The sequence below is a fragment of the Lepidothrix coronata genome, unplaced genomic scaffold (assembly GCF_001604755.1).
Source record: "Lepidothrix coronata isolate B3197 unplaced genomic scaffold, Lepidothrix_coronata-1.0 Scaffold249, whole genome shotgun sequence".
Classification (NCBI taxonomy): Eukaryota; Metazoa; Chordata; class Aves; order Passeriformes; family Pipridae; genus Lepidothrix; species Lepidothrix coronata.
The window spans coordinates 765,573-780,728 of NW_016690429.1; the positions used below are offsets into that span (position 1 = coordinate 765,573).

General features: G+C 41.6%; 1 protein-coding gene across 4 annotated transcripts in view; it reads left to right on the plus strand.

Moving 5' to 3' along the window:
- Positions 1 to 15,156, plus strand: part of MITF (melanogenesis associated transcription factor) — a 104,182-nt gene that overhangs the window by 52,399 nt on the left and 36,627 nt on the right. For all 4 annotated transcript variants that reach the window (XM_017835142.1, XM_017835145.1, XM_017835143.1 and 1 more), the window contains one exon: positions 5,009 to 5,255. In XM_017835142.1, the coding sequence (XP_017690631.1) occupies positions 5,009 to 5,255 (247 nt within the window). The remainder of the gene's footprint in view (positions 1 to 5,008; positions 5,256 to 15,156) is intronic.

The following is a 15,156-nucleotide window of genomic DNA, read 5'->3' on the forward strand; positions in this document are numbered from 1 at the left end:
TGTCTCTTTAAACATGTAACCTTCAAGTGCAGAAACCTTTCATGTAGAAACCTGAAACATAGTCCTGGCTTTATTATAAAGGCTGATAAAGGTCTCCACACCGTTTTTGTAACTGCTCTGTCCTTGGCAAGTCAGGACATACAAAGGTGCCAACTCTTGGGCTTGGTTTTTTCTGCGCTGATACTTCGAGCAGTGCCAGGCAGTTGGCGCGGTGAGTGGAGTGTCACTGTAACCCACAATCAATTATTAAATGTTAGGAATGAAGTCCAAAGTGCTCCAGGGGGAAATGCTGTAGTAGTTGGAATCCCTTACCTTGGCTGAGGATGGGAGAGAAGGGATTGTGTAGAGCATTTTTGTTCTTTGTGGACTTTCTACATTTTGTATTATAATTTTTTTTTGGGGGGTGGTGTAGTGTGTATAATCTGGGTCCTCTTTGCATTTATTTTTTTCTTTTGTTATTCCCTTTTCTGTCACCCCTCTCTGAGGCAAACAGTCGTGCTTGCTGGCAAGTTAGGTGCTGCTGCAAGCGTTGTTGCCTCAGTTACATATTTAGTACAGGGAATAAAAAGTTACTTGACGTTTTACTGCTTGGTAGAGAGGTTGAGAACAGAATTTGGACAAATCAACTTAGTTTTTGAGGAAACTCTAGTGGTTGTGGAACAGGAGGGGTGTTGGAAGGGGCCTGTGGGGTGGTCTCTTCTGAAAATGCCTTCTGGAGGTCCAGCCAAGTATTTGAGTTGTAGCATTGGCAACCTCTCATCTGCTTGCTAAAGATCAAGATTGTTTTATACTACTGTTGGATACTTAAATGTGGATGCCTTTCTTTTCTCTATAAATAATTATGAATGATATAAGGGTAAGAAATTAACACAAGGGTTTAAATCCGTTATTTCTTCTGAGATCTGGTACAGCTCAGTGGATTTCCTGAGGTGCTAAATCTGCTTTACTTGGCTGATTTCTCTGTGGACTACCCCATTAACAAACATTTGGCATGAATGGAGGAGAGCAGCAGCCTCCCTCTTGTGTGCCATTTCTCTGTTTAGAGCAGGGTAGTACATCCTGCCCAAAGCAAGTGGGCTTTTTTTTTTTTCTTTTCTTATTTTTTTTTTGTTTGACTCTTGTTCATCTCTGGTTGAGGAAGCTTGGGTTTTGAGGGGTTTATCTGTGCTTTAATTATTGTAATTTGTCTAAGAAACCTTACATTGGAGGCTTTTTTTTCTGAAATAATTTTTAAACAGCAGTTAAAAAGCAATGATGAGTTAAATATTTTTTCGAGTTCAAAATCACCAGAGAAGTTTCTTAGCAAATATGTAGCTGTTGCAAAATAATACTTGTGAACCAGACAACTCATTTAAATACTGTATGTGAACCAGAGAGCTGGTTTGATCAATTTATAGGAATCAAAAAACAAAACTGGCCAAAAAAAGATGAGTTTGTCTTTTTGGCCAAGGAGGCAGATAAAATAATCAGTACACATCTGGGAAGGTAGATTAGGCTGTAAGAGGTCCCTCTAATCTCTGGAGTCGATGGCGACAAAATCAAACTTGATTTTAATCTGATCAGTTGCCTTTTATTATGCAACAACCACCTGTGTTATAATTCATGTGCAGTAACTAACATTTCCCAGGCATCTGTGCAAAGGATATGTAATTTAAACTCATTTAATAAAATGTTATCACTTCAGGATTAATTGGATCGGCACATGACACATAACTAATAACTCCCAGTCTGTATTACACTGTGCTTATTAGACTGCTAATGGATAACTGGTTTAATCATGTGTCAATTAAAGGGATGAGTCGGTTTCATTTATTGCAATTAGATGGTTTCCATAAACTGTTTGCAGGAAGTATCTAAATCACATCGTGTATCAGCTGCGTGTGTGGGCTCTCTTACCAGCTCTGCATGATCTGGAGGTGAATCAGTTCATGGATGGGAGTTTTGAATCCACATGTCCAGTTCTGGGTTGTACTGTGGCACGTGGCACAGAGCTTGATCATGGGAGTGGATCTGCCTGCGAGGCAGCATGTAGAGGTCAAGAAGCTTTAAAAAGATGCATTTTCAAACTTGTCCTGATGAAGCCTTTGAAATAACAAGTCTTTAATTGCTTCTTTGATTGGAAAAGTGAGTTTCTGGCAAACCTACTGCTTGCTCTGTGGAGGGTATATGGTGATGAAACCCAGACTGTCTTCTATTCCACTTCGGAGTGTTCTGTGCTTAAGAAGAGGAGCAGACATGGTGGAGAAGGGAAGCTGGGCATTCAAACTCGCCTGCATTGATGGTGTGATTGTTGGGTGCCCATCTCTTCTTTCCGGGTAACAAGGGATAGGATAAGAGGAGATGGCCTCAACTTGTGTGAGGGGAGGCTTAGATTGAATATTAGGAAAAGTTTCTTCACCAAAAGGGTTGTCAAGTACTGAAACAGGCTGTCCAGGGAAGTGGTTGAGTCACCAAAGACATGTGGATGTGGCTCTTCAGGACAGAGTTTAGTGGTGGACTTGGTAGTGCTGGGTTAACGGTTGGACTTGATGGTCTTGGAGATCTTTTCCAACCTAAACAATTCCATGATTCTTTGGCAGTAACTGCAATCTGGCAGCACGTGCCTGCCAGCACTGTCTGCGTTCAGGGCTTGTGGGCCTCTATACCACGTGAAATACTGAGCAGAATTGCAAAAGAGATAAAACCTGGAAGTGTCTCTGCCCTTTGGGGAAGAATTTGGCAGAGCAGCATTTTCTGGGACTGTTGTCTCTTTCAAAGACACGATACTTGAAGCTTTTGTTGACAATTTTCAATCAGTGCTAGAGCCCTGAATCACTGGCAGGAAGCTGGAGGGGTGGTTGTTGGTCTGAGCAGGTACAATAATCGTGTGAGTGAGATCGGGTTCCTGGCAGGGGCTGTTCGAAATGCAGTGGAAATTATTTCTCCTTCCTTCTCCCTCGCATTCCCCAAAATTTCAGTACATGGGAAGGTTCTTCTGAGATGGTTTCCAGCACACTTGGCTTTGGTTGGCGGAGAAACAGTTCAAAATGAAAGAAGGTGGGAGGAACTGCTGGGTTACCAATTTTGCAGCATTAAATATCTGTAAAAAATGCCAGTAGCACACAAATGAGAACACACACAAATGTTCAGTGTGATACATGATTTGCTTTTATTCAACATGAGGACAATGAATCCTTCCTTGAAAGCAACATTTGAGTGCCTTTTTTTGCTCAGGTATTACAGTGGTCTCCATAGTGGGATGCACAATGGTGGGCAGGAGGAAAATATTATCACTTCAGTAATACTTGTATATAATTCATAAATAAATAAATATACATATATTGGGAGTGCATGCTCAAACATTCCTGTTAGGAATGTGTAATCAAAAAAATTGGAAGGCCACTGATCTCTGACTATCGTAGTCATGGAAATAAAGCGTCTCCTCTGTTTGGAGATGTAAAAGTAGTTCAGATGTGCAGCCAGAAAACAAGCTGCTGGGTTTAGATGTGAGAATGCTTCGCCCTTAATTGAAAAAGGGAGTGTTTTTTACAAGTATCACAGTCAATGACTTGTCTTGAGCAGCTAATTAGTACGATTATTCCGCAGCTGCATTAGTTTCACCACAAAGGTTTTCTCTTGTTTTATCAAAAGGATCAGTGTCTCTATGAATGTTTCAACCTGACAGGTCTTAAATAGCAAGATGGTCCCCTGCCTCCCTGCCCCCAAAATGTGTGCTCTGGAAGAGCAGAGTTTGATCTCTTGGGGCAGTAAGTGTGGGTTCTCCTTTTTTTTTTTTTTGTTTCTACCCTGAACTGTGTTCAACATCAGCCCTAAACAAAGCTGGAAAACTTCAGCAGTGCTGGCTTCAGTTGCCCAAGCACAAGCAGCGCTCAGTGCCCGCAGCCTCTGAGCAAGACCCGGAAGGGATGTTGGCTCCCAGACTCCTGTGTCCTGCCAGCATCCTGCAGGTACCACCGAAGCACTGGAGCCAGAGGTGGGGTTTTCAAGAGCAGCCTCCTCCAAGAGCGGGAGGGTTACTGCTGGCATGGCCCCACATCACGACAGCCTAATGAGCCCTGTCCTTCCATGGGCTGACGGCAGCCAGCAGAATCTGAACCCAAATATGCTGAGTTGTGTGCATTGTAGCTCTTTCTTATATGGAGTCATGTATTCTTACCCACTTCCAACATCCTTCCCTCGAAGGATGTGCAGATTGGTGTTTGCATACCCTAATTGTTCTGCCTTACACTACAGGAATGAATTTTAGTTCTGAGGGCTAAGAAAAGGATGAGTTGCTTCAAAAGGTGTCCCTGCAGTCCATGGCAAAGTCCAATGGTCTGTCCCAGGCTCTGCCAATGGCATAGAGGTAGCCCTTAGGTGTTAGGGCAGTGCTGTGTGCCAGCCTGTTGCTCTTTATAAAGTATGACTGGAATAAAGCTGTTACTGTTGTTTATTCTGCCTGTTCTTGTATGTCACTCCACTTGCTGGTAGGCCTGGGGTGGGAGTTGAGTATTTTTGTGGAGGTCTGGTTTCTGGCTCTGAAGTGTGTCACCTCCAGCAAATCCAACCCCAAGGTAGTATTTCACAAAAATAAGTGAACTTTGTTGTGTTTTCATGTGAGAGGTAGATTTACTTTATTTATGTTTGAGCTAGACCTGAAGTATTATCTACACCTATCATAAGACTTGCTGCAGGCAGCCCTTTATTACTTTTTTAAGAAAAAGGAGTACGAGTGCCTTCCCTTGTCTATAAAAGCATTTGTTTTTTCTTGTGGGCGGTTAGTGCAAAATTTGAAAGAGCAAATAGCTCTTTACAGCTGGATGTTGGCGTTTGGAAGTGGTTGGCTGCAGTCAAGTTAAGGCAGCCTAATGTGGCCGCTAAGTACCTCAAGTAGGTCGGCTCCGAGTTCCCCCTCGCGCGGTGCGTCGTATCCTCACCCACACCCCGGTCTAACTCCTCGGGCTCCGACCGCTGGAGCCACTATCCCGCTTGGTGGAAGCTGAGCTGTCTTTCTCTGGTCTTCCCACAGCAATTCCGAGCATCCTGGCGCTTCCAAGCCTCCCTTAAGCTCCTCCAGCATGACCTCACGAATCCTGCTACGACAGCAGCTCATGCGTGAGCAGATGCAGGAGCAGGAGCGTCGGGAGCAGCAGCAGAAGCAGCAAGCAGCCCAGTTCATGCAGCAGCGGGTGCCCGTGAGCCAGACCCCTGCCATCAACGTGAGCGTGCCCACCAGCCTGCCCCCCGCCACCCAGGTGCCCATGGAGGTCCTCAAGGTACGCTCTGCCTTTCCTCTCAGGAGCTTGCGCTCATCCGAACGTTCTTTATTTGCGTGGTTCCAGGGATTTTTGGCAAGGAAATTTTGCAAATATTCTGCACTCTGGCTTGACTTGCAGCTTGTTTTGGTGTCCTGATAGCGAAGAGTGGAAAAACCTTTTTTAAAAAGTTTGTGTAACTTTTTGTTTTCTTTGAACTGTGAGATGTCCGGAGGGGGGTTTTGTTACAAAACGAATGTTTCCGTCACTTTTCCCTTTGGAAAACACTTCTCAGTCTTTCTAGTGCGTAATTATTTTCAAAAAGAAGTTATTAGTAGATATTCAAATCAATATTTTGGTTTTTAGAAGAAAACAATGAAATATTTTTGTAAGATGGAGTCAAAACTCTTTACAAAAGAGCTCCTCAGAAAGCCTTAATCTGAAATATGGGTGAGTTTCCAGCCTCTTGCAACGAGTCTTTGTAATCCTTTTTTGTTTAAATGACTTGTTTGCTATTAGTAGCTTTGGATTCCTTGTCCTACTGGAAACTGTAGGAGCTTGTTAGTGTCCCTCTGTCAAAGGGGATGTAGCTTGCTAATTACTCAGGGAAAAACGTGAACAGCTATAAGAAAAGAGATAATTTCACGCACTGCTTAAGTTCAAGTGGGCTGAAGTGACATGAAAAGTGCGAGTACAACAATGAGAAATGTTTTGGAGAAGTTTGCTCACGTATTTCACGAAAATACATTTTTCACTGGTTTTGAAGAGCGTACTCTGCATTACTGCTGAATCTTTTTATTACAGTTTGATGTTTAGTAACCACTTTCAGTCAGGGAGCTGTTCTCACCACATAAGTTAATTGAGCTTGGTTACAAACCGCTCGTAGTTTGCTCGTTGCTGTTATATATCAACAATGCGTTGTCAAAGATTTAGTTTTAAAATAGACTTGCAGGCTCAGGATTTTGAGGCAGTCTGTGTGATGGGTTTGTGGAGAAAATATAGGGTCACTTTATTGAGTCTGCATTATGGCATTGTGTTGTCAGCGCCAAAACTAACACTTAGTTGGGACATCAGGGTGATACAAAGAGGTAGCAGTTGAATTTTGAATTCTAGGTATATATACACACACATTTCCATTAAAAATTAAATATGATATACTCTTAAGCATGTGTGCCTGTGTATAGAAATATGTAAAAGGAGTCTGAAATTGTCTGTGAAGAGCTGTTTTGTCTAACATTGGTGCATTACTCACAGTGTTTGTGTATAATGATTTGTTAAACTTGTTTCTAGGTTATGGCAGTGTTACAATTCAGATCTAGCAGAAGTGTGTGTGCTATGAAATAGTGTCTTGTTTGGAATGCACCTAGTTAAATAAGCATATGTTACGTTTTTTACATTCTTTCATCCTAATATATTGTGACATGAATTTTAGGGCACTTTTTAAACCTCTGTCAAAATTTGTAGGGAAGCATTTATTTTCTGATGATATTTTACTGATTAGGAAGGAGCGTAATATCTTAAAGAAGCATTGGCAGTTGTCTTTATTGTTCATTTTGCAAATGCCTCTTTCTGTAAGAGTGGAGGGGAAGCAGTCCTTGATTTCTGAGGGACAGAAGACACTGCAGATGGAAGGTGATGCTCAATTATTGCAAATGGGGTTATACTGGGAATTGGCTTGTCACAGGTCTGGATGCAGAGCTGTAACCTGCTGGAGCATTGCTTGGGAACTTCACCCAAAGGACTTGAATCCTTGTCCCTTAGAATTCCAAAAGTAGTATCTATTCCCTGTTTCCTTCTGATGGAGAAGGATCTCCTGGAAAGAGGGAGAACACCTCTCTTGCACTTGTCTTTGGCCCAAATAACAGGGTGCATGACCCTATAGAGCAAAAAATTATGAGAATGTATCCTTAACTGGCTTGTAAAATAGAAGTAATTACTGGCAACAACTACCCATTGGCAGCAGAATTGTGATGGTTGTGGAAATATGAGCTACCTGCTGGACTGAAAAAATGTCTGTCTTTTCATCCCCTACATTTACATATGTAACAATCAAAATTATCAAAATCAAGTCCTCTTGGTCTCTGTGTGTGAGAGAAGAGAGTCTGCTTTGCACAGTTTTGGTGCTTGTGTTTTTGGTGGGGGAAAGGTTCATCTTTTTATCCTTACTGATAAAATTGTACAAAAAAATTGATACAAAATACCAGTCTTGAAGTCATGATCTACCTGAAAATTTACCACTGATGCTTCAGTGAGAGTAGGATTTGACTAAAAGACCCATATAATTTTGTGTTTGTTTGGGAGGGTTTTTTTGGGGGGGAGGGAGGATTGTTTTGTTTTTCTTTTTTTTGTTTTGTTTTGTTTTTCCAAATAGGATACTTGGCTCAAAAGCTGAGATTAACAATAACTCAGGATCTTCCTGGTGCCAGTGTGCTGACAGGCAGCTCTGCCTGCAGTGACATCATTTCCCTGCAGCTGCTTTTTACACTTCAGTTGTTTTTTAGCTGTAGACAAATTTTCCATATGAGCTGTACAGAAGTTTTAATTAGATAAATAGGGAACTAAGTTGGTAACTTTATTATCCAGATGGTCTGGATTTAGTGACCTTAAAGAATGAGATAGACAAAAAGGGGATTTTTACACTTTCAGAAATGTTAATCTGCAAAGCAACTTTGTTTAAATGAGGTCTTTTTGAATATTACTTCACGAACAAGACGAAATGTAGTAGCTGTTTTTGTTGTTTGTTTGTTTTGGAACTTTGTATCAAGAAACCCCACTCTAAGCCCCTTGAATTTCTCAGTGTTTTGTGTTTTTAATTGTATTGTGTGACTTGCCCTTTCACCCATATCTCACAGTGTGAGAAGAAGAAGAATACTTGCATATCTGAGGATGGTAATTCAGAATGACTAGTTTAAAAAGAAGCCAAATGTGTTAATGAGCTTGGATTTTATGTTTGTTTTCAAGATGTTCATTTAGAAACAATACAGAAAGAGAAATACGTACAAATCTATGTCACATTGCATAGGAATCTCCAAATTGCATAACTTAGTATGCTCAAGGCCATGTGAATAAATGGGATTTCATTTTCTTGAGTAATGACTTCTTATTGCATCACTTCTCTGCCAAGTAATGTAGCTTGGCAAGGTAGGAAATGACCTGTTGGAATTCAAATTTTGCATTGCTTCGTGCAGTCTAATTAAGAGGTGGGCTGGGAGTAGCACCTTCTCATCCATCTCCTGTTGGTAGTTAAGGACCAAATCTACAGATAGATGTCACCAGGGATTCTTTCCTTCTGCTGCAATTCAGCATCTTGCACTGCCTTGGAAAAAAGAGTATATAACCTAAAAGGTTGATCATTTGAGTAGTTCCAAGTCCTATCAGTGTTGGATCTGTTCCTGAGGTACAAAATAAGCTTATGTTTTTATTTAAAAGGATTAACTTCTTTTCAAAGAGTTCGTCTTAAGATGTCTTCATGTTTCTTCCATCCTGGTATCTTGTAATTTATATTTAGTGTATATTTAATGGGTATTAAGAAGCTGTTCTTTTTGTTGGTGGTGTTTGAAGTTATTCTCTTGTCTGGTTGGACTTCTCATCTGTTGGAGCAGAAGCAGTGCTGCAGATCTCAGCTTCAGTGTTCCAGAGCTGATCTCTGGGAGCCGGTTGCTGCATTTCTGTAGGCAGGGTTAGCCCAGGACTTGAGGAGGTCGTGCAGTCACTGAGGCCTGATGGTAGGTTAGTCCTGTTGCTCCTCAGTAGTCTATTTGCAAAACAATGCTGTTATTAATCCCATACCCTGTGGAAATAAATTTGTTTAAGGTGGTAAGCTTGTAGAGAATATGCTCTTGGTCTGTAGTGAGGCTGGTCTGTCAATCAGCTTCCATTGAGCTGTCTTGGACTATATCTGTTCCTGTCTTTACACTTGATATCACTGAATTAGTGTTCCTGCTGTAGTCCTACCAGCTGCATGTTGACAGTTATTTAGGGAGCATCTCCAGTTGATGTGATAGAGTTACTGGTTTCTGCTTTTCATGTCTTTCATGCCTGCCCTGCTTACTCCCTGCCTCCTTTCCTACCAAGCAACTTTCAGGTTTCTTGTAAAGTGAGTGGTCTCCCACCTCCCAAGTTCCTGGCAGCAGCAGGACAATTCACTGCCTTTCTGATAGGCAGTGATACCCTGGCCTTGTCTGTAGGATAGTTTTCAATCTTCTGTGTCAGTCCAGGCAGCTGATTTTAGGATTTCAGACAAAAAAGCTAACCTGTATGATCAGTTATACATAATGTCCCTCTGGCATCTTCACCAAAGCTGCACAGTAGCAATTTGGGTTTGGGGCTTATCACCCTTTACACATTTTTAAGAGCTACAAAAGAAAAAGGGTTTTCCTTAATCTAAAATATCTAGAAGATCCAAGGGGGAAAAAACAAGAAATGATTCTGAAGGCTGAAATTACCAGCCATCGGGACTTAGTCCCACAAGCAAGACTGAAAGATCCTCTACTTGTTTTTTGGGTTAGTCCTTCAGAAGTTCTGCTGATAGAAGTAGCCAGACCCAAGATTTTGATTAAGGCTTGCCTTTGAAGGTTGCTGTGTTTATTTTTTTTTTACAAGGCCACTTGTACCAAAGTTGTTATATTTACAGAATTTGTAGCATCCAGAAAGTAAACTTACTGCAGAAATTCAGAGTAGGGACTCATCTGTCTGCTCATGGAGAGACATTACAGAAATTGAATTGTAGCTATGCTGTGTGGTTTGTATTGCTTTATCTGATTTCTGGATCAAGTTTGCTGTTCAGATCAAGCATGACACAATCCCCTAAGTACTTTGGACCTGCCTGCCCAAAACACAGTGTGGCATTGCAGGAACTGTAATTAGAGTGAGCAGGCTTGTGTCCTCTGTGGGAGAAGAAGCACAAGAGCATCCTCAGGAGGCAGCAAAGGAGGCTCAGGGCCAGCATCAGCCCACAGATTTGCAAATCAGTTCCACTGAAAATGTTACCAGTTCTTGTAGGATTGAAAACATTACTGGTGGGCAGCTGACATCCAGCCCTCTGCATGTCTCACTAAGCAGATGGAAGGTGGAAGATTGAGGGTGAACATTTCTTCCCTCTGCCCTTCCATGGTACTTGGTGACGTCTCCCAGTTGGTGCGTGGATGTGACACTTGCTGTTGTGTTTTGAATGTGATGCACCAGGTCACTGGTTGGTGGAACCTAAACTGTGGATGTATTGCAGGTCCCTGTCTCTGCTGCTGGATGCCAGTGCTCACAGCGTGCAGTTGGTGTACATCCCCTCCCTCCTGAGTGTTCTCAAACCAAATGAATAGCACAATAAGAACTCAGCTGGACTTCTCATATCTTTTCCTTCCTCTTTGTCTGCCATTGCAGTTTTAAGAATGTAGCTTCTATTTGGCACAGGTGGGAGATGCTTGTCTGAGAGTGCCATGTTGGATACTGCTGCACAGCCCAGCCTCAAGGGCTGGAGTGAGAACCTGCAGTGGTGCAGATGTCTTTTGAACACTGCATAAATACTTTGCAGGTGATAAGGTAAAATTAGGTCTCCTGACCAGGAGATGATGTAACAGGTCCATTACAGGATGCTAACATCTCCTTTTTCTTTGTTCCTGGAGAGTAAGAAAACAGTTCCCTTGCTCCAGGGCATCTGGACAAGGTGAGTCCTGCTTTGGTGATCTACATATTAGAATCTCTCCTCCCTGGATGTAGAATCTGTATCTGTGCATATTCCTGCCCTTGCTAACAGGGCAGTTCACCCCCAAATATACATGTGTATATTTTATACATATATATACATATATAAAACCTTATGTATGGAAACATAGGCTGCAAAAACATTTTAAATATTTGTAATTAGGGGATTGTTAATAGTTTATTTGGATACAACGTTTATAATATGCTGGGTACTTAAAAAGTTATCTACCACTAAGGCTTCCACTTTGGAGTCCCCTTGCTACACTGACTGGGTTGGTGTCTTCATGGGAGCTGTTACCTGCTCTTTTGGTGCTGGAGTTGCAGCTCTTTATTGCTGCCTCTTGTCATTGTGGCCCTTCTTCCTTGTTCTAAGCAAGGTGAAACCTCTTCTTTTCAAAGACTGGAGCCAGATACTGTTTACTACTTCCTCTCTTGCTTTATTATTCCAAGAGCTTTTCCTCATCTCATGGCAGTATTGTAGGTTGATCCCTGCTGATACCAGAGTAGGACCATTTTCCTCTTCCTCAGTGCCATCCCATTACTGCAGTTTGTGCTCATCTTTCCCCTTACAACAGCTTTTTCAGAGGGAAAACCAATGCTGTACTGCTTGGAAGAGTGCAGACAACCAGCCTGGCCTCTTGCCTTCACCATCATGTTGTTACTCATTCAGATTCTAAATGTGCCACCACGATAAGCTCTTTGCATCAGATACCCTGTATTTCTTCATTTTTTAAATGCCAAGCATGTCTTCTGAGTGATGTTAATGATTACAGACATATATCAAAAAAATACCTCCTTCTAGTCCTTTTCCAGTGTTCTTGTGCCTGAGACTGACCTGTGGTGGTAGCACAGCCCTGCTTTGCAGGTGAGGCTCAGCAGTTGGCAATAGTGTTCTTGGTGTAATAATTACCATTGCATAGGGGACTTACCTCACAGTTCTGAAGAACAGGAACAATGGGATGTTGAGATGAATGAGCAGCAGATGTGTGTTTGTGGACACACTTATCTGATTAAAAGGTAATTTAATCTAACCTGACAATGGTAGATAGTAGTGTGTGTGGGTTTGTTAGGTAAGCATGGTGTGTATTTGCAATCAAGAACTTAGACAAGTGATTTGCCAGACTGAGACTTGTTGAGCTACAGATACAACATTTAAACTGAGGTTACTTACACTCAGTGACTGGTATATGTACCTTAAGCCTTCAGCAAATTCTCCAGGAAGAAAAGCTTGCATTTAACTACAGAGCCACTAAACCCTGACTTGTCTCTTAAGCCTTCACATAAGTAAAAGTATCTCTCAGGCCTTAAAACTTTTGCTTGCTCAGTGGATTGAAAGCTATTCCAAAAACGAGCACTGGTGCTTGAGTTCTGTGGTCAGCAACAGAGGTAAAATGTAAAGTCTTGCTTAACACCTAAAGTATTAGACATTAAAAATGCATGGAATTCAAGGGGGCAACATACTTCTGTGTGCAAGTATCTGACTGCTTAACTGCTAGTGCAAAACACTGCTTTCACCCTTCGTCACAAATGTCCTTTTCCTGTGGATGCAAACGTGCTGCAAACATTTCTCTTGAGAGAAATTATTGTTGCTGATGAAGATGTCTGATCTTTCCATCTTGTTTCTTTACCTGTGGTCCCTGTGACAAAAAATACAAAGTTGTAGGACAAACTGTGCTGCTGCTGGGAGTGGGATAGGGCATTTCCTGGGCAAAGGATGCTGTGAGCAGAGTGGGAAGGTAGCTGAAAAACTGCTCCTTCTCTTAGAGCTCTTGCCCTGCAAGTTCACAGTAGTTACCTGGTAGTTTGAAATAACGTCTTTGGCACAGAGAAAATCAGGATATACTCACACAAAATGATAGAGGCATCTGGAGGTCCAAGCTCTGGCCCCTTTTTAGAAATTTTTAGTCTTCTACCCTAGTTGTGGTCTGAAGGATTTGCTGTCTTCTCTCTGGCATGGAAACATCCACAAAATTAAGGAGAGCTTGCTAAGTTTGGTCTGTTACAGCTTCAAAGCCCTATTTTTTTGTGTGGTCTAGACATATTATCTGCTGGCTGAGTTACCAGACCTTGGGAAAATGGTGGTTTACCATGTGTCAGTGATTGTTTTGGACTTGCAGAAGATGAGTTAATCTTCCTGAAGATTTGTAGGTGACCACAGTTGTGGGTATTAAAAGCGTTGATGAGGCTCCACAGCCCACCAGCTAACAGGTTTTAACAGCTTGTACTAAGTCCTTTTCCAGTCACCATGAATTTAAAAACCACTTTATTCGTCCTTCCTGGTTGAGCCAAGGACGTATGAAGAAGGTGAGTGCTGGTTGCAGTTGTGTTGTTGAGTCCATGGCTTAATTTGGCAGAAGACAGTGCCCGGAGCCACACATGGGTCTGGAAGGTGGAGGAGTTGGGGGGAGGTCTGGAGGGGCCTCTGCTGACACCTTTGACAGGCGTTAAATTTTAAATGTGAAAACTTAGATGTGCTTAAAGTAATCTTTGGGTATTATGTATCCTCGCAAATATTTCAGTTCTTCAGCTAGTTTGGCAGCATTATTCCCTGAGATGCTGAACCTGTGTAGTGAATGAATTCAAAGTGACAAGCTGGAGACATTCCTGCCATTCAAGAGAGGCTTAAGGAATTTCTTATTGGCTAAATTACAAATATGTAGCATTTTGCCCAGCACTGCATGGCAATTTCAACCTGCCTGACCGTGACAAGATTAGCACTTTTCCTCCCCCTCCCCAGCAGTAATTTAAAAAAAAAAAGTAAAAAAAAATTAGATTAAGAAGTACCAGGCAGAGATGCAAAAGCTTGAAAGAGTGAAAACCAGTCTTACCTTGAATGATTCTGTCTGTCATTGGATTGGTTCCTTAATTAGCCCCATGTCCTTTAACCTCTTGAGAAATAAGTAAGGGATAAATTTGGGGATAAAGACAAAGACGCCTGGAGATTTACCACACACCGCTAGGTAATTCATCAAGGAATGTTGGTAATTAGCCCTGCCTCTTTCCTTTCTGGCTCATTTAATAAAACTGGTTGATTTAAAATAATGCCTGCTGGTTCATTATCAACTACTTTAAGAGCCAAGTTATGAACTTGAAACAAAACCCAGTATTGTGTTGTCTGCAAAGGGCCTGGCAAGTGTGTTTTGTTTTGTTTTTTTTATAAAAAGAAATTATTATGTCTGGTCATCAGTCTCTCCAGCTTGATAATTTAATATTACTTTGTTTGGATTACCATTTGGCTTTTTGGGTGTACTTATTTCTAGTGTCTACTATGGAGAAGCAGAGAGAGGGGAAAAAAAATCCAAGATCTTGAAGAGGTACATGTCAGATTGTGTTAAGAAAGCCTGGCCTGATGGAATTCAGCTGAATAAGGACTTTACAATAGTAGTAGTCGTCCAGTTGAGGAAATGGGTAACTGTTTTAACCCTTTGTCTCTCAGAAATGAGTACCATCTACATGTCTTGTTCTTTGAGCAAAATGATCCATTTTATTAACCCATGTCTTTAGTGGAAATTTGTTCTTGAGTTGAGGACAGAACTCATCTGGTTTCGTTAGGAAAACAGTCACGCAGGGCTCTTCCTTCTTCTTTATAGATGGGAATAGCATTACTTGGAAATTAAATTAGAGGTTCAGGCCATCACTGGATCAATACACTGCTGCCTTTGCACTTTTCTGGGGGAACATCTCAGCGTGGCAGCATCCAGCTTGAGTTTGTGCACTAACATGTGCTGGCCTGTGGAGCTGGTTGGGTCAGTCTATTTGAATTAAAGAATCAAGTTACTGTGTTACTGTAAATCTTCCTTTAATAATTAATGTTAGAGTTGGATTGCAACACTTCTGAAACTGTTGTGGGCTAGAGGAAAAGCAGACTGTGCTAGCCTTACACTTAGGGTAGGCTTGCTAGTGCTGTATAACACTTTTTCTGAACTTGTACCTCATCAGTACCATTTGGGGCAGAATTGTTTCAGAAAAGAACATGCTCCTGCTCATCTTCCATACATCCCCTTTGCATCTCCTGGGATAGTGCTTATTCTGGGGGAACTTGTGTTTGTTAGACCCAGCAAAACCACGTGTCTGCTTTTATATGCTTGGCAGACTAGTAAATTAAAAAAAATAATAATGTGATAGCCTTTGTGGAAATATTACTCTGCCAGTAATTCTTTTGTTACCAAGTATGAAAATAAATTGATGCCTGCAAACACTTGCAGAGAGGCTGCTGGGGTGATGG